The sequence below is a fragment of the Maylandia zebra genome, linkage group LG1 (genome assembly GCF_041146795.1).
Source record: "Maylandia zebra isolate NMK-2024a linkage group LG1, Mzebra_GT3a, whole genome shotgun sequence".
NCBI lineage: Eukaryota > Metazoa > Chordata > Actinopteri > Cichliformes > Cichlidae > Maylandia > Maylandia zebra.
The window spans coordinates 39,511,809-39,530,781 of NC_135167.1; the positions used below are offsets into that span (position 1 = coordinate 39,511,809).

General features: G+C 41.3%; 1 protein-coding gene across 4 annotated transcripts in view; it reads right to left on the bottom strand.

Moving 5' to 3' along the window:
• LOC101470214 (gamma-aminobutyric acid type B receptor subunit 1) overlaps window positions 1–18,973 on the bottom strand; it is a 129,277-nt gene that overhangs the window by 96,874 nt on the left and 13,430 nt on the right. For all 4 annotated transcript variants that reach the window (XM_076886117.1, XM_076886118.1, XM_076886120.1 and 1 more), the window contains 2 exons: window positions 5,949–6,134; window positions 1,602–1,619 (listed from right to left, as the gene is read on the bottom strand). In XM_076886117.1, the coding sequence (XP_076742232.1) occupies window positions 1,602–1,619; window positions 5,949–6,134 (204 nt within the window). The remainder of the gene's footprint in view (window positions 1–1,601; window positions 1,620–5,948; window positions 6,135–18,973) is intronic.

Sequence of the window (18,973 nt, forward strand, 5' to 3'; positions counted from 1 at the left end):
TTGTCCTTTGTTTGTGGATCCTTTTGTGTCTTCTCCCCTGTTCTAAGTCTCCCTGCTTCATGTCTCTGTGGTTCTTGTTGTCAAGTTCCTGTCGTGTCTGCATCTCATCATGTTTCCTGTTTATTTTGACAGTTTTGTTTCCATGTTCTATGTGCTTAGTTTGCACTTCCACTGTGGCATCATTATGTTCATTCTAGTCAGCTGTTTGCTCATACGTCTCCACTTCCCCTGATCTCCTCATTTGTGGAGATCGGTCTTCCTGTGTTCATTGTCTCGTTGTCTGTGTTACCCTCCCTACCCTTTGTCACAGTTTCCCAGTCAAGCCATAGTTGTTATCTTGTCTAGTCGTAGTATAAAGTCTCAGTGAGAGTCATAGTTTCCCAGTTTACGTTCAGGTTTTCCCTCAGTTTAGCCTTGTTGTATTTCCTTGAGTTTTCAGCCCTAAATAAAGGCTCGCTTTTTGTTAAGTTCAGTTTTGTCTACTTGCCTCTGTCTGCACTCGGGTCCTCTACTCTCTCCACACAGTCCTGAATGATCAGGCTCCGTCGTATCTTAAAAACCTCACACTATTATCTGACTTCACTTTCAGGCTGCTGGCTTATTTGTGTTTCACAGAGTTTCCAAAGGTAGAAAAGGACGGAGAGCCCATAGCTGTTAGTCTGGATTCAGGAGACAGACATGTTCGGCACTTTTAGGCTTCCAGCTCTCCTTTTCTGATGAAGCTTACAGTTGGGGCGGGATCAGTTTTCTTAGTTGCTGCTGCTTGACTCAGACACTGAACAGTGCTTCTCTGCAAAATATGCAGTCATGTGACTTTTGTTTACGGTCTTTTGCAGTTTGTGTTTTGTCTGTTTTGGGATTTTTCTCTCTTTTCTCTGTCCTGACCCCCTGACAAATCGATAGACGGCCCATCATCGAGGCTGGTTCTGCTTAAAATATTTCCCTGTTAAAAGGGAGTTCTTCTTCACCACTGTCTCTAAATGCTGCTCAAGGGTGGGGGTGGGGCTGATCATTGGGGCTTTTTCTCAAACACTGCAGTGTCTTTACAGTACAAAGCATCTTGAGGTGACGGTTGTCTGTTGCACTACTGAATAGATTTGATATCTGTCCTTATCATTTACTCTCTTAACAACCACGAGGTGACTAGCTGCCTGGCACATTTTCAGATACTAGAAGCTAAAATGTTACACATGCATTTTGAGCAAAGAGTTCTTCTATTGTCAGCTTTTCCATTTGGCAAAAATTCCATAAAAAAGGAGTGGACGGGATCCTGGTGACTCTCACAACTGTTGCCCAGAGCCACAGATGGGGCAGGAGCAACGAGTGCAGAACAAAGTGAAACTAGGCTGCATGAATAGGATTTTTAATGGATAATAAGTTGTGTTTATTTTTGGCTAATGCCAACTTTTAGTAAGTAAAATTAATCTTCCTTTGTTAGTGTTAATGATTGATAAAATTAGGAAGGTTATAAAGGTTACAGCAGAAAAAGACTGAGACTCGGTGACCTTAATCTAACCCTGTAACCTTCAACAGGTCATCGCTGAGCTGAGCGAGGTTAACAGATTTCAAAATCACAAAATTAGGAAACAATAAGTTCTTACCTGTGTAGTTTCTGTCATCTGTGGCAGGGAAATAGAAAAAGGACAAAAGAAGAATTGATTACAAATATATTCAGATTTTTATTTTGTTACAATAAATACTCCAACAGAGTGGGTAAAAAAAAGTTTTTAACTGAAAGCGTTCAATGTTACTTCACTCCACTAGGGGGCAGCAATACAACACCGTAGTTATCCTGTGAAAGGGTCTGGAAGAGGTTTATGCTGAGCAGCAATGCCTGGCTGGAAGTCCCTATTATGTAATAGTATGAACAACACATAGCATATAAAACCCAACAGAAAACCTATAAACCTCATTTAATAAAGGCCCAACACAAACCACTGTCTCAATGCTCTTTCAGTCTATTTGAAGCATTCACACATGTAGGTCAGCATTTCTAAATCTAGACTTTTAGGGATTATACAATAAGGGCCCTACTTTCCAACTGTGCTGATAATTCCTCTTTCATCTCTTTTAATACTACCATTCCCATAGCAACTTTACTCGTTGCCATGCCAACTCCTCTGATAACCAGTTGGCATCTTGTTTCCTTCACTTGTTTGTTTCATCTATGTGTGTGTGTGCGTGTGTGTGTTTGTTTCCAAAATCCTCATTTATTTGCACTAATTTGAACAAATCTTTTCCGACAGCGGACACGCCATCTGCTGTAACTGAGAACACTGATGGGCGTCAGTGACATCACTAATACCCACTCAGGCTCTTTATTCCTGACTGTTGTTTCATGTACAGGACGTCATTTGCTTTACCTGCCCGTGCCAACGGTACAGACGACCCTCTGAGGATTTCCACTGTGATTGGCTGCATTATTTATTGCTTAGCAACAGTGCTCCACTGATGGGAGAGCAGGTGTTTGCAATTATCTGTCATCTTTAAAGCCTAATGGTCCTATTTTCGGGAGGCAGATTGAAACCCAAGTGAGCAGTGGTAAAATACTGGGCTACAGCGATTCTGTGGAAGAGACACTCGGGAGAAAATTAAAATATAATACATGCATGCTTGTCCTCACCCCCAGGCCAGAGTATATATCTGTATATTAAAAAAAGTTTCCACCTGGCTCACTGAAAATCAGCAGATTTCTTGGTATAATACCTTTAGTATATTTAATGAATCTCCCAGCCATAATTCAGAAGGAATCATTCAGAAGGAATCCTGGCTAAAAGATTCAAAAGGAATCAAAGAATCGCTGCTACAAGTTGAGCCTGGTATCAAAAAGAAACCTTTCAGATGCTCCAACCAGCGCAGCTACCTTTGCCATGTGATTAGATGACCCTTGAAAGTTTACCCAGAATGCTTTTTAAACTTTTCTTCAGTAAATGACCAGAAAATAAATCAACATCCAGGGTACCGGTGCTTGTTTCTGTTCTTCTACATCACAGACGTTAGTTAAACTGGTGCAGTTTGCCTCTGATATATACGATGCTCATCACTGGTTAGAGAAAAAGCTGTGCTGACGATAACAAACCCATTTGTGGCTGTAAACTTGATTTGGTTGTGGGTTTTGACAGTTTAAATGAGGCTTTCAGCCCTAAAAGGACTGTGCAGCTATCTGCTGTACGTATGGAGTTATGAGGGATCAAAGATGCTGGAAAAAATAAAGTAGCTAAAAGTACCAGATTTCAACCCACCCCTGTGTACTTTGATCAGGTGGGAGGTGGGAGGCGCTGAGTGATGAATAAACTGTCACATCAACTTTCTGGGATCTGGAAAATCCTATTTAACCTTCACGTGACCAAGTAGAGCCATTTATGACCCCAGCTGTTTATTACTTATGCCACTGTGATATTTTTAATTATGAAAATGTTTCCTGGTCTGATTTTTCAAGGTTTTACTTCCAAGAACACAAATACATGTAAGTTTTGTTTTTATTGGGATTTTTTTTTCATTACAGGCTTTAATTTGAATGTTTTGCGGTGAACTACCAGAATTAGAGCACACCGCCAGAACTTGGCACCCAAAATGACGACGAAAAGAAGAGCCCAAGCAATTTATTGGTAGGCCAGTATTGTTAGCTATTATTAGCTATCTACCCATCTAACAGTATCAGCTTTTAAATTGCTCAAGGACTTAAACTTCTTGTGACAGAGGGAAACACCCTTCTTCCTTTCCATGACCGCTGATGTTGCATAGTTTGTCCACCAGAGGGCACTCTGCAAGTTCCCTGTTGTGTTTTTAGTCACCCAAAGCATAAATCGGTAAATAAATAATTGAACATAATTTCTTTATGTTTTGCGTGTCTGAAAGATGAAAAAATATAAGCGATTATATTAAAATATGTGATTTTTAAATCAGCCTTAAAATTCCTATCAGGAATGAAAACAGCTCCGCAGAGATGATTGGAAACTGCAATTTGCATTACACCATTTTAGAATATGCATCATAGATGAAGGGAGCAGTAGTGTAAGGCAAACACATAGTGCCATTAAATAGTATTCATGTTTACATTATTATTTGTTGCTGGATTATTGTGTATTATCACAATTATTGAGCTAATTGCTTATATTTTTAAAGGTAAAATTTGAATGTCTCAATTCAATATTTTACATAGTTGCACTGATTTGCAGAAACGTCTAACAGACAAACTGTGGTAAAAGAAACACCTAAATCCATAACAGCTGTTCGACAGTCACTCAGAGACAACATGATGTTTCTCGGGGGGTCTGCCTCCGTCTCACTGAGCGTGCCCAGTTTTTTGCTTATTAGGAAGAAAAACTTTGGTTTGCAGGTATAAGAGTTGCTGAATCTAGTGACAAAGTTTGCAACATGAGGTTTACTGAGGCATGATTATTACTGCGGTGAGCAAGAAGGATGCCTGGCAGACAAGTAAGGATGAGAAGCATTCTAAGTATTTCGACATTTTAAAAAAGCCTGTAATTACCTTGAACAAAGAACCTCGGTGGAAGAGCTCGTGTCAGATTTTATAACTGTGACATAATCTGACAAAATCACAGCTTACACGAGTGATGTACAAAGACTGTGCTGTGATTTCAGCTGTATTTACATGTAAAATGATCACTGACAGGGAAAATTAGAAGCTACAGACAGTCTCTTACTTTGCACAGCAGCAGCTCCCACATAGAGGCTGTGCATGAGAACAGAGAGGGAGAGCAGCGGGAGAGCAATGGCTGCGAGAGCTGTGCTGCAGAGGAGTGCTGCAGATTCTTCACTACGTGCCTTTGAGAAGGAGAAAAACTTCCTAAAGGGGGATGAAAAGTTGCTCGTTCTAGATAACAAAGTTGCTGATTAGCAAAAAATGAGATAAACTGAAGCTTGATGAACACTACTCAAAGTACAAAATGTCACATGACCAAGCTGAGATTGAACATCCAGCTCGAATCTTACAGAAACAAATATTCAAGTGCCTGCCTAATATTCTGTATAGTTTGTTTCTGTTAGCCTGAAAGCATCAAGTCAGAATCCTGAAATGGATCAGTGCTGTGTTTGCCTGTAGTGTGTCAATATAATTAGTGTAAAAAGCATTTCATCTGCTCTTTAGCGAAGCTGGAACCAGAGACTGGTTGCCAGTTCATTAAAAAGTCCTAAATAAGGCCGTAAGTATTTTATATTTCATGATTGATTGATTCCTGTAACCAGCTGTGAGCATTAATGTCATGGATTGTATTTTATTAAATTGCATAAATTTAATGCCTGGAACAGAAAGAAGCATCGGTGTCCTGGATGTTTGATTCATTTACTGGAGAAAACTTTAAAAAGTCAATTTTGTGTAAACTTCCCAGGTCTATATGACCACGCGTGCGACAGGTGACAGCCTATCAAAAGCCTCCTTTGCGCCTACATTTTGTTACCAGCCTCATCCTCTAGCTGTGGTTCGCTCCATGTTTGGCACTCGTTTGGTTTTCCAGGGAATGACCCAGTTATCATTCTTTATTAAAGCCTGAATATTATTCACATAATTAGTTGTTTAGACCTAGTTTTATTCCTCCTGAGGTCTTAAAATACATCAGTGTTCTTTTATTACTGCAGAAACCATGTATTAATTTGCCATCAAAGCAGCTGCTGTTTTAATTTTCTATTTATTAACCAATTTGTTGTTTTAGGTGTAAAATATCAATAAAGGCTCAATATTTTTCCTCACTGAGTAAATTATAGCCTCCAGTTGTTACTATGATTCATCACCATCATTTGCAACTCCAGTCATGGCTCCAGTCATAGTTTCAGTGTCATTAATTACGCTCTTTGTTGTCAGTCGGCTTGCTTCGCCCGCTGAATCTCTCATGTAACAGAAAATGGCATCCCACTATATGACATAATTATCTTAATTCTGCTAGAAGGCGCAGTATAATGGAAAACCTGATATATTCTGAGACACTCACACAGGCAGGTGGGTTTAGGCGCGTCCCACTTGCCCAGCTTAGTGCAATGGCTGATGTTTCTGCCCTCCAGGATGAAGCCGGCGTGGCAGCTGTAATGGAGCACGGTTCCTTCCACGGGGGGCCCGGGAGGCTTCGCCGTCACCCTGCCGTTCTCCAGAGACGTCCACACCCGCGGGCACAGCAGCACTGGAAACAAGAAGAGGGAGTTATGGAAAGGTAAATCCATAAATACACAAAGAAGGAGTTGCACAAATGTTGCTCAAAGGGAGATGAATTCATTGTCTGCACGACCGGGTGCCTCCAAGTCCAGTTTTAACCCTCAGCTCCATTTCTCTGTCTACCAGCTCCCGGGGAAACGCTCGGCCTTCTAAGCTGATTTACGCTCCGCTTCGTTCACTGCTCAGTTCCTCTCCTTGTTTAATGGGGTTGCTGTTCAGTACTGAGGTTTATCAGTAAAAAGCCTGAAAACAGGATTTAAAAAAGCAGGAAGAGTGAAAAACAGTAGTAATGCGAAAACCAAATTGACGGGTTGAAAGACACTCAGAGGATAATTATGGTTTATTTAAACCTGGTGGATCCACCATGGGAAGCAAAGAAATCAGTGAATTTCCACCTCAGAATCACGTGATCTGTTTGGTCAATTACTTTCATACATATATAACGAAGCTTTCCTTCATGCTATGAATATTTCTGCCTCTTTCAGATTAGAGGTGCGTTGAAATTTGGCACTTCTAAATGTTTTTTGGGGGTTTTGCACTAATTTTAAGCCTTCATAAATTAATAAATTCAAGAGACAGTCACATTAAATTATTGGGGCATGAAATCACAATAATGGGATTTCTAACAGTTTTTAAAACATCGCTTCAAGAATTTAACGTCTATGGCGCAGATGAACAGAAACAAGCTTCGGTACCTGTTCGCATTGTTTGAGCTCTGTTTTTAAAATAATTCACTGTTTGGCCTGATAGTTGATTCAAATGTAGTTCATTTATATTTTTGTTTATTTACTGTAAATACTGACGGTGATTATAATGTGTTACCAAGCTTGAAAGCCATCTCCACTCAGGATAACGTTCACATAAAAAACATTAACTGCTTCATTCGAGTCAATTAAAGGAGCAAAAAGAGCGCGTCGCTCATTAAAACACGACCTTCATTCAGTAAAGAGTCTCCCTGATGCCGCTATGATTAAAATAGATGGAGGCTTGTTGTGCTTCATTTCTGTGGCATCGAATTTGGTAGCTGCAGTTGAGAATTTTTAGATCGGGTTCAGTAACATCGGTGTCACTGACTCACAGCTATAAAGCTGTTAGTCACTCTCGTATTTACAGTTTTGATTAGGCACAAGTAAAAAAAAAAAGCCAGTTTTCCTTCGACTTTTCACATATCTGGTAATCAACACATGTTGACAAGTCAAGATAGGGCGTTGTTGTATTTCTCAAATCTCCCTGTGTATGTCTCCAGTCAGGATTTTGCTCGGTACACCACTGCAGTGGATTTAAATCAAACGTGCCGACTTTCAGCCTTAAGTCAAATTGTTTTATAAAACCTTTTCATTTTCTGTTTAGAAGACACAGCCTCTTTATACAAAGTCGCCCATTTTCAGAAGTAATTGGATAATTATTATTATTATTATAATTCCAGAGGCAGAATTATAAAGATGCTGCCAGTGGCACCTGTGCTATGAATTTGGATATCCTATGCTAGGTTATCACACTGACTTGATTTTCAGAAAACTTGACCTCTGACCTTGAGGTCGAGGTCACTGACATTCAAACTTGTTCGAGGTTTTTAGTTGCTGCACCTACAGTGTCAATTTGAAAGGAGTAAAACCTGTGATATTTATATATTTTTCATCAGTAGTTTCAGCAGTCTGTAAATGTTAGCTAACTTAAGCCTAATATTAAGAAACAGCCTTGAGGAGTGGCTCTACAGTGTAGTGGTTTATAGATGTGCCTAACAAGCAGAAGGTTCCCAGTTCATCCCCGTGTGGAGAAACAAATCCGACATTGAGGGCTGCGTCAGGAAGAGTATCAGGCATTGCAAAAATCTGCTAAATCAAACATGTGGCGCTGCGTGCTGTGAATGAGCCGCTAATATTGGTGAGAGTACACACATTTAACATCTGCCTAATTTACACAGCTGTGAACCTTTCAATTCTTACTAATAACAACATATCAAACAATTATTGCTTCATCTTACTAAACAAAGCAGCAACTGACTGAAGCATGCCTCAGTGTTAGTGCCACCGATATTGATTTATTAGAAATACTTTAAAGAAAAAGAGTTTTCACACAACTCTGCTGTCCTGAGGCCCCGCCCCAGTATTTCAGTCAGCTCAGGTCGGGACTATGAGTGAACCATTGCAGACGCTCTGTTGTAGATTTGCTGCTGAGCTCGAGGTCATCTTGAGATCATTGTCGTCTGTACAGATGACCTCACCTTTGAAACAGAGGAATTCATGGTGAAACCAATAACTGTAAGGAGCCCGGGTGTTGGTGGAGCCCAAATCATCAGTCCACCAACACCGTGCTGACAGCTGGTGTGAGGCATTTGTGCTGATATGCAAGTGTTTGTACATTATGGCCAAACATCTCCACTTTGGTCTCGTTTGTCCAGAGGACACTGCTCCAGAAGTCTTGTGACTTGTTTAGATGTAACTTGGCAAACTTAAGTCACGCTGGTTCTTTTTACAGAAGAGTTTTGGGGTTTTTTTTCTGGAACCTTCATAAACAAACCATACTTGTTTAGCCTATTTCCAGTTGTACTGTCTTGAGCTAACTGAGGCCTGTAGAGTCTGAGGTGAAGCTCTTGGACTTTTTCTGGTTTCTCTGATGATTGCACCGTCTGATCTTGAGGGAAATTTGCTGGGAAGATTTTGGCACTGTGTTAACACAAACACACGTGAGCGCTCCAGACCTGCAAACTGTCTAAAGCTCTGCTTTTACTGAGGTGCTCACATTTACATCTTAATCCTCTGAGTTCCAGTAGAAACAGTATGGGTGTGCTTGGGGTTTCTGCAGGACTGCAGAATCCTTTACTAGCCATGTCAATCTGCACTTCAAACTGTTAACAGGAAACAGGAAGTCAGCCTGTTCCAACAATAGAAGGCCCCAGGCTGGCAAACTGCCAATTGTAAAATAATCTGCCACATCAGCCAAATTCATGGATAGCTCAGCACTCCAAGTGTCATGTTTAATTATCCAATCTTTGACCCTTCACTTACTTTATGTTAGTCAGTCGGGCCTTCTGTAAAAAATGTTAAGCACCCTTTAATTACAGGAAAGTGAGCTGAATTAAACATGTCTCAGAGGAAAGTACTTAACCACCGTTTTAATCCGAATCTTATTTTTTGCTCCCAAAAATTACACAAATCGTGATCTTACTGACAGAAACCCCTTAAAAAGGAAAATTTGTGTAAAACATAGTCTGTTAGTAGGAGTTACAAAAGTAAAATGCATTTGGTTTGTATCAAAGAAATTGAGGCAGACTTTGTTGGAGATTTTCTTGCATGTAAAATATTTTGGGGACACATCAGAGAGGTTAAATCACCAATGATATAAATCTGTTTGACCATTTGTAAGATTTTTAAATGGGGTTTCATTCACATAAGCATAAAATACTTGTTTTTGTTTTTCATGGTTATGTATATTATTTCTTCCCAGAAATAAGAGGAAAATGACTGCTGCTAAATAAGGTAAAACGCTGCTTTAACTACATGCAGACCAATCATGCTTCACTCCCCAAGCTCGCTTTTCTGAGCCAGAAAAATCCCTCCTCACAGCTGGCCACAGGCATGCCTCTAGTTAGCTTTAATCATGCCCAACGTGGTCTGGGGATAGCGTCACTCTCTCTGGAAACAAGGCTAGTCATGATGCCACACATTTCATTAATTGTAATGAAAAGTGGCTCCACTGCAGAGTCTGTCGTCATGTAGTAGCCCTGTGATGTTCACGGCGACTAATCTAAACGAGAAGAAAGGAACGCAATCAGACGGCAGCCTCGGTGACAGAGGCAACGGGTTAAAAAAAGTCTCTTTTTTCAAGGTTTTTCATCTCTTCTAGTTACGGCTGCTGCAGAAAGAAAACGAACGACCTTCCCTACAGTCCACACATGAATAGATTCCTTCATCTGAGCAAGCACTGCAGTAGGTAAAAGTGGAATATAAATGAGCAAAAAGCTGAAAATGTGTCTGAGATTTAAATGAATTCATCCTGTGAGATTATTTCTTTCCCTTGTTTGCATATTTCCAGGCACTAGTTTCTAGTACATCTGGCAGTGTTCCCACACACGTCTCAGAAACAAAACGGGCACAAAGTAGTGACGGAGTCGTTAGAAAGTTGGAAAATGGAAAGTTTTGCGTTAGTTACCAGGGAAAATAAAACAGGAATAGCTTTTTTCTTTTTTGTCTGATCTGGAAATGGCCGGGGTCCTCGGTGTTTTTCTGTTAAGCTGCCGAGTTTGTCGAATCTTCCTTCCAGCATGCGAGTACAAAATAAAACTCCAATCTGCACATTGCAGCTTGTGCTCTTACGTAAGCCAGAGAAAACAAAAAATCCTGCTTCTGAGAGTGTACTCCTGGGAAGATTTCCACTGGTGTTAAATGTGAACTGGAAGAACAAAAATGGGAGGTTTCAACTGGGATTTGACTGGATTGCTGCCCTTATTTCAAAATTTGCAAGAGCCAATACAAATTTGGTTTGTAGAGAGATACAATCAATTTCATAGTGCAAATTTATTCATTAAACATCATCTAAATGTCTCTGAAGACACAGACGGCCTCAGTGGAGACAGTACAGATCATTTCATATTTACATGTATTTATTTTATAGGCCTTCACTTATTTTCCAAGCAGGGAGCAGAGGGAAAAGGCTTCATCTCCCCTGTAGAATAAACATATTCTCATCTCTGTGTCCCGTTTTTTTCTCACTGCCTGTGCTTTGACACACTGGCCACGTGTGTCCAAAATGGGGTCATTAAAGTCCAGTTTAAAAGTCACAGGTTTACCTGACAGGAGGTCGCGGTTGTGGTTAAATAGTCAGTTATGATCAGGAGGGTCTGAGTCATGTGATCTGTAAGTATCTATGTGGTGACCATAAAAAGAGCTAATCTTATTCTCTAAATACTAAGGAAAGTTGCATTAATGCTTCTTTCATTTCTCCCTTTAGCACATGCGCTGGGCCGTCTTTATGAAATGAGATCAGAATTCAAAGTGACAGACTAAAAGCCCGTTCATGGAGAAACAACAAGGCTGAGAAGCGTCACAGATCATATCGTTTAAATTATGTCTGCTTCCATCTTACACCATAACTTGCAAATATGCTGATGTGCTTTGAACAAACTGTTTAATTAATAGCCGAAATGGAAATAACAGTAATGTAGGCGAGTCTGCTGGTTATGGCCCGTTTACCACGTGCAGCACTTTGTAACATAGGTTTAGAAAAATGCTCCATAAATAAAATATAATTAGCCAAATTAAAATGATCAAAGTGAAGTAGAGGTTGTATTGCAGCTCTGTTTGCAAAGCTTACGTCCTCATTCTGAGCATTGTTGTACTGCCAGCTTTTAGGATTATGGTTAATTAATTTGACTTCAAAGATGCTAAAAGCTTTCGTAAAGGAACTGTTAAGATGGATCGTCTTCAGCAGGAAGAGGGAAAAACGAGTGGACCAGAGGCTGGGGAGCATTTTCTATTACAGCCACTTCATTTCAACTCACTGTGATGATTAGTGAGCTTTTTTTCACATCAGTAATAGTGTCTGCAGTGATGTGGACGCTGTGCAGGTCAGTTTGTGGGTAAAATGTACAGAAAACCAGAACGCAGTGATTTTCAGATCTCATAAACCAAACGTAGAACACAGAAACATATCAAACCTTTTAACTGAGAAACTATATTATAAAATATTAACTCAATTCAAATTTGATATGTGTGACACGAGTGCAAGGGACGAGGCCAGAAATCAGTATCGGATGCCTGAGCCAGCCTCAGCCAAAGCTCATTTAAAAAGGACTGAGGCAAAGTGGAAAACTGTTCTGTGGTCAGACGAACTGAAAATTGAAATTCTTTTTGGGAAACATGGACACCACATCCTCCAGACTAAAGACGAGGGGGGGGGCTTGTTATAAGCACTCAAGCCTCCGTCTCTGACGGTATGGAGGTGGATTAGTGTCTGTGGAGCTGGCACATCTGGAAAGGCTCTATCGATGCTGAAAGTTATGCAGGTTTTAGAGCAACGTGTTTTTTTTAAAGACCTTGTGTATTTCAGCAAAACATTGTTAAATTGTGCAGAATCGGGGTGCTGAACTGGCCTGCCTGCTAAAATTCTTCAATCAGACAAGAATGGGACAGCATTCCTCCCCCAAACCTCCCACAGCTGGTCTCCACAGTTCCCAGATGGACTTTAGTTAAAAGATGAGGGCATGCTACACAGTAGGAAACACGACCCCATCCCAGCTTTTTTGTGATGTGTCGCTGCCATCAAATTCAAAATTACTGATTTTATTTTCTTAGAATTTTCGCTGCTTAAACATTCAATATGTTCTATTGCTAATAAATTATGGGTTAATTAGATTTGCAAATGATTGTATTCAGGGGGTTTTTCTCTTCCCGGTGTAGAAGTCTGTGGGAAAGTGGCCTTTGCCTTCTTTCTTGCTGAATACAGCATGATGTTACTGTTGCAAATGATGGTCCTTATTAGAGTGAGAATTGGAAATAAACCAGAGCGCGCCATTGACAAGCAATTTGTCAATCACAAGTCATCAGTGTGTGTGTTGTCCGAGGGTTTCACAGTCACCCCTCATTTATGACATCTGCTTCCAAAAAGATGCCAGTTTGAGACTTCAGAGTGGGATGTCACTGACACCATCCTTTATATACAGACTGTGGTGAAAAACATTGGATATGGAAGGTGAGGTTTTTGTAGTTCATCTTCTTAGATGTTGTAGTTTTAATGCAACAGACTCATATCAGCAACATCCGTTATGAGCTTATCAAGCAATCCAGCACAAGTGCAGATTCTCTGAGCACTGTGGTGGTTTTCCCCAAGTCTCCTTCACCTCGTGATGTTTTCCATCAAGGTGAAACAACAACAACATAAACAACAACAAAAATGTGATTAGGGAAAAGCATTGGAGTTTTGTTTTTGACCACAACCTGTTTTTTCCATCCCATTTGAAGCTTTGTGTTTTTCACCCACTCGCTGTTCACCTGCTTGTTGGCTTTACTCACCAAAAATGGTCAGACTGCAAAGTAACCACTTTTATTTCAGCCTGTCATTGGTGACATAAAATACTGTGAAGAAGACTTGAGTGACTGCTCATTTTTTCATATTATGTTTCCAAGGAGCAAGACTCTTCCCCCCCCCCCCAAGTAATGTCGAGCAATAACTCTCCGGTTCTCCGAAGCTCTTTCAAGTTCTTCTTTGGTAAATGAAAGACTGGCTGTCAAGAAGCCACAGTTAAGGAAGGGAAATAGAGAAAAGGGCCAAATTACACAAGAACAGGACTGAAAATGAGGGTTAACAGATCTTTTATGGTCATTAATCCAAACTTGTAGTTTTTGGTTCAAGTCGTCATCAGTGTGTCTACAGGCATCTGTAAAACACAGTGGAAGCTCTGTCTTGGTTTGGGGCTGATTAGCAACAGGTTCACTGTTTAGTGTAACAATGATCCCAAACACACAATCATTGCAGTACGAGTTCACCTGGAGAGAAAAATAAACCACAATGGCTCACTATCAGGCATGGATTGGCCTCCCCAGAGTCCAAACGTCAACACTATGGAAGTACTCGACAGAGAACTGAACAGAAAGCAGCCAACATCCAAAGAAGAGCTTTGAAGAGCCTTTATGAAGCCTGGAGAACTGCATGTCTTTCAATAAGTTGCTGAAATAATTTTACATTCTTGTAGCAAAATATAAAGAAATGATGGGTGGCTCAAGACTTTTGCACAGTACTGTATTGGCTTTTGCATTGCATGAATTCCACTAAAAGTATTCATGGATGTTCAGTATTGTGGGTGGCTGACGAACTAGAAACGAACATTTCTTGAGCAGTAAAAGTAGAGCTTCAAAACATGCTGCAGCTCAGTTACACTCAGAAGAGTTTTCCTTTACCAAAAAGGTTTCATTTAGTATTCTTTGTAATGAGAAAAAGGAGCAGGGAATGCTTTGGGAATAGGAGAGCTTACAGCTGGATGGATGTTTCACATCAGCCTTTTGTGAGCAGTATGAATTTTGCTCTGTTGCCTTGTCAGTCAGCTTAATCTACCATTGGAACGTGAGGGCCGAGTCGGACGGTGCAGGAGTCCAAATGTAACAACTCATTTTGTTCCAGTGCTTGAACGGCCTCTCGTGGCCTTCAGAAGCAACCAGGTCAGTGAAGGAAAGACTGACTGTTGGTCTCCTCACGCTAACATTTCACTTACAGTTTATCAGAGCGTCGCCTTGTTGAATGAGGAAGTATAAAATCTGCACAAGTCTGCGTTAGTAAGAAGGCATGGGGTCGATGGCAACAATCAGAGGATCACAGTTCCTGCCTTAGTATTATAACGAGCGGCGTAGAAGCGAACATCAGATCAGATCAGAAACTTTATTGTCATTGTCACGGGAACAACGAAATGAAGAATGGTCCCCGATCATTGCATCATCCCTAGCAATATCAAAATATATATAAAACAATAAAATTCAATAAATAAAATAGATAGAATACTTAAAATACTAATAAGATATAACAGTAAAACATTCACATACATTCCCACACACATGCTTCAGACCGTGCATAGATTAACACAAGAGTGGCGTGATGGACATTTTTTTGTAGTATTCAGATGTGTTATTGCAGTTGGATAACAGCTGTGTTTGAGTCTATTAGTCCTTGCTCTGATTGCCCTGTACCGTCTGCCTGAGGGCAACAGTTCGAACAGGGAGTGGCCAGGATGTGAGGTGTCTTTTATGATGTTTTGGGCCTTTTTAAAACAGTGGGCGTTGTGTAGAACTTCCATTGTGGGGAGAGGGCAGCCAGTGATCTTTTGGGCGGTGTTAATGATCCCTTGGAGTGCTTTCCTCTGAGCCCCTGTGCAGCTAGTGTACCAGATGCATATGCAGTAAGTTAGAACACTCTCAATGGTGGCTCTGTAGAAGGACACCAGCAGTCTCTGTGTGATGTTATTCCTCCTGAGAATTCTCAGGAAGTACAGTCTCTGTTGGGCCTTTTTCAGCAGCTCGGAGGTGTTCACACTCCAGGAAAGGTTCTCCTCTATATTGACTCCCAGGAAGCGGAAGCTTGCCACCCTTTCTACACAGTCCCCATTTATGAATAGTGGTTGGATCTCTGCCTTTTTCCTTCTGAAGTCTATTATGAGTTCTTTGGTTTTTGAAGTGTTGAGGAGGAGGTTATTGGCCTTACACCATGACGTCAGCTGCTCCACCTCGTCTCTGTACGTAGACTCGTCTCCCTTGGAAATGAGCCCCACCACTGTGGTGTCATCTGCAAATTTCACAAAGATGTTGCTGTGGTGGCGAGGAGTGCAGTCGTGTGTGTAGAGAGAGTAGAGCAGTGGACTGAGCACACAGCCCTGGGGTGAGCCAGTGCTGAGACTCAGGGCTGAGGATGTGTGATGGCCAACTCTGACTCTCTGTCTACGGCCCGAGAGGAAGCTATTGATCCACATGCAGGTGCTATATGGAAGCCCCAGGTCTTGTAGCTTGGCCACCAGTTTGTGTGGAAGGATGGTGTTAAAAGCTGAGCAGTAATCCACGAAGAGCATCCGCACATAGCTACCATGCTCTTCCAGGTGAGTTAATGCAGCATGGAGTGCTGTGGCTACAGCGTCTTCCGTGGATCGGTTTGCTCTGTAGGCAAACTGGTGTGGATCCAGGCTGCGGGGCAGGGCTGCTGTGATGTGTCTGCGGACCAGCTTCTCAAAGCATTTCATTACCACTGGGGTGAGTGCCACCGGTCTGTAGTCATTCAGGCCGGTGATGTGGGGCTTCTTAGGCAAGGGGACTATGGTGGAGGACTTCAGGCAGAGTGGGACAGTCGCCTGTGCGAGGGATTTGTTGAAAATCCTGGTGAAGATCCCAGCCAGCTGTTCTGCACAATCCCTCAATATTCGACCTGGCACACCATCAGGACCCGCCGCCTTCCTCGGGTTAACAGCCTGCAGCATGCGCCTCACCTCGTGCTCTTCCAGGGTGAGGGTGGTGCTGCTATGGGTGGCGTGTTGCTGCTGTGGCTCCAATACCTCCGGTACCCTGGTCTCAAAGCGGGCGAAGAAGATATTCAGCTCCTCTGCCAGCTCCAGGTCACCGTCCGCAGCTCCGAGATTGATCTTATAGTTGGTTAGGTGCTGGATGCCTTGCCACACCTGCCGGCTGGTATTACTCATCAGATGGTCCTCAATCCTCCTCCTATAGTCCCCCTTTGCCTCTCTGATGCCTCTCTTCAGGTTGGATCAGGCTATGGTGTAGTAATCCCTGTTGCCAGACCTGAACGCAATGTTCCTCTCCTTCAGCAGCTGCCTGACCTCCCGGGTCATCCAGGGCTTTTGGTTGGGATAAGCCCGGATCCGTTTGACTGCTGTAACAGTGTCTATGCAGTGTTTTATATAGCAGAGGACACTGTCTGTGAACATTTCCAAGTCCTGATGTTCAAAGATATCCCAGTTAGTCCTGTCAAAACAGTCCTGCAGCTGCTGAGAGGCACCCTCTGGCCATATGGTAATATTCTTTGTGATGGTAAGAGCAGTTTTCTACATCATAGTATTATTAGCATTTAGGATCATTTTTATTAGTACCTCATCTTACTGAACTCATATTTATGTTAGAGTTTAAAGGAAGTATCAGTTTAAACTAACTTGACATGCTTGTCTTTGGAGATGTAGGCAGAGGAAGCAGTGAGGCGACAGTGCTAACCAACCCTGTGACAGACTGCAGACCTGTCCAGGGTGTGCTCCACCTCTGCACTCCCAGCTGGCATAGGCTCCAGCCCCCCTGCACACCCTGAACTGGATAAACAGAACAGGATGGATTTTTAAATGACCTGAAAGCTTCATGTAAAAATGGCTCTTTTAAAACTAGAAAATGTAAAATAACTGTAATTAGTATTTTGAATACTAATATTTTGTTATCATGTGACAATTTTAAAATAGCGGGGGGAAATTACAGCAGTGTCTGGACTCATGGAGTGGTTTCAGCTCACTGTTTAACTGTTTGGCTACAGCTTTACTGGTTTGGCCCTCTCACTGCTCTCCTATTGTGCCCGGCCAAATCGAGCTGCTATTTTCAGATGAAACACCTCCGAAAATTCATTGAACACGATCTGCTCTGCGCCAGTCAGTTTATGGAGGGAGGGAAAGGTTACATGTACTAGAGTTGTATAATTAAAATATGTAAAGATGTCAAAATATCACAATATCAGTGATTACAAATGGGTTACATCTTTATTTCTTTCAGAAAAAAAGGGTTTATGTAAAATATAACGTTCATTCTTTTGCTTTTCACCATGCTGCAGTCTCTTCCTTTGGCATCTTTTCCACAGTCCTGGTCAGTAAAACCATTGGGGACTAATGTGAGTGAAACATCACCAAGGGTAGAATGGCTTACAAGGAAGTAGGACAAGAACTCCTTTCAGTGCCTGAAATTCATTAAAAGACCTAACATGACTGTACATGTATATAAATATAAATACTGGAAATATTCTCACTCGGATACCTGAGGAAACAGATGGTGCACGACTCTCCTGCTTTAATTACCAGTTAAAAACATGTTTGCAAAGACATGAAAAGTAACCACATGTGAAAAGAGTAAACACTGCAGTAACCTGTTAGTGCTGTTGTTATTGTGTGCACCAGTTTATGGTTTAAATGTTTTTATTTATGTAAAGGAAAACACAAGAACCAGACACAGGCAACAATTCACCGTAGATTCCAGTGTAACGTAATGAGGTACTCGAGTATTCTGTATCACTTTTGGATAATTTCTCTCACCTTGCCCATCCCTGCTGAGTCAGCACACACAGGCATGATTAACTCTTCAGTCTCTTTTATGTGTTTAGCTGGTTACAGATGCAGAGTCGGGGTTGATGACTGTGTCTGATATCAGGCGCCTTTTGTTTGAGAAACTTTTTTTTGTATTTCTAAGACCTTCGAGTTTAATACATCAGATGTGTTTCAAAATATTTTTATAAACCCAGATGAAGTTTTACTCTTTCTCTGCATGTTAATTCAGCTGCATTTAATTTTATTTGCACTCATGTTTACAGTTTTATTTACAGTGATGTGAAAACCTGAGTACACTCAGTGTTTCGGTAGCTTTCAGAACCATCTTTAACAGGAGTAACTTCAAATGTTATCATATCATTATTATTAGATCATTATCACACTTCTAAACAGCTCATGGAGGTTTGGAGACACATTTATGCACAGCTCTCTTAACATCTCGCTGCAGCATTTCAGCCTGTTTGAGGTCTATGAGAGCTTTAATATTTAACAAGGAGCTTGACGATGAAGGTAAAGATTCTGCAGTATTACACAGAAGATCCTCCATGAGCAATCACAGAGGAAGAACTGCCCACTATTAATAGCAAAGCCATGAAGTATTCCAACTCAGTCGGTATTACTGTAATGTAACAGGTTACTTTAAACTGCAGTAAATATGTTGCATTACTTTTGAGAAATAATGTTACCTAATGCTATTGTAGTTTAACAGTGGTATGTACAAAAGCAACCCCCACCGAGTGCCAAACAAAGTGCACAGCAGGAGTTGGTAGACACCAAAAAAAGGCTAAAAGCAGGTTGAGACTGCACAGACAGCTCCCCGTGAATCTTTGCTGTCATAACATCAGACGCTTTATTTCATTGTAGTTTTGGCTTTAAATTAAGATTGTTGATTAAGCAGACAGGACACTTGAAAACTGAATATTATACACAAGATTTGTCTGGATTTGGTTCACTCAGCATCATTTTCAGCCACAGCAGGAAACTGTCAGCAGAAAAGCTCTTATGAACTCCCAGTACACTCCCTGTAC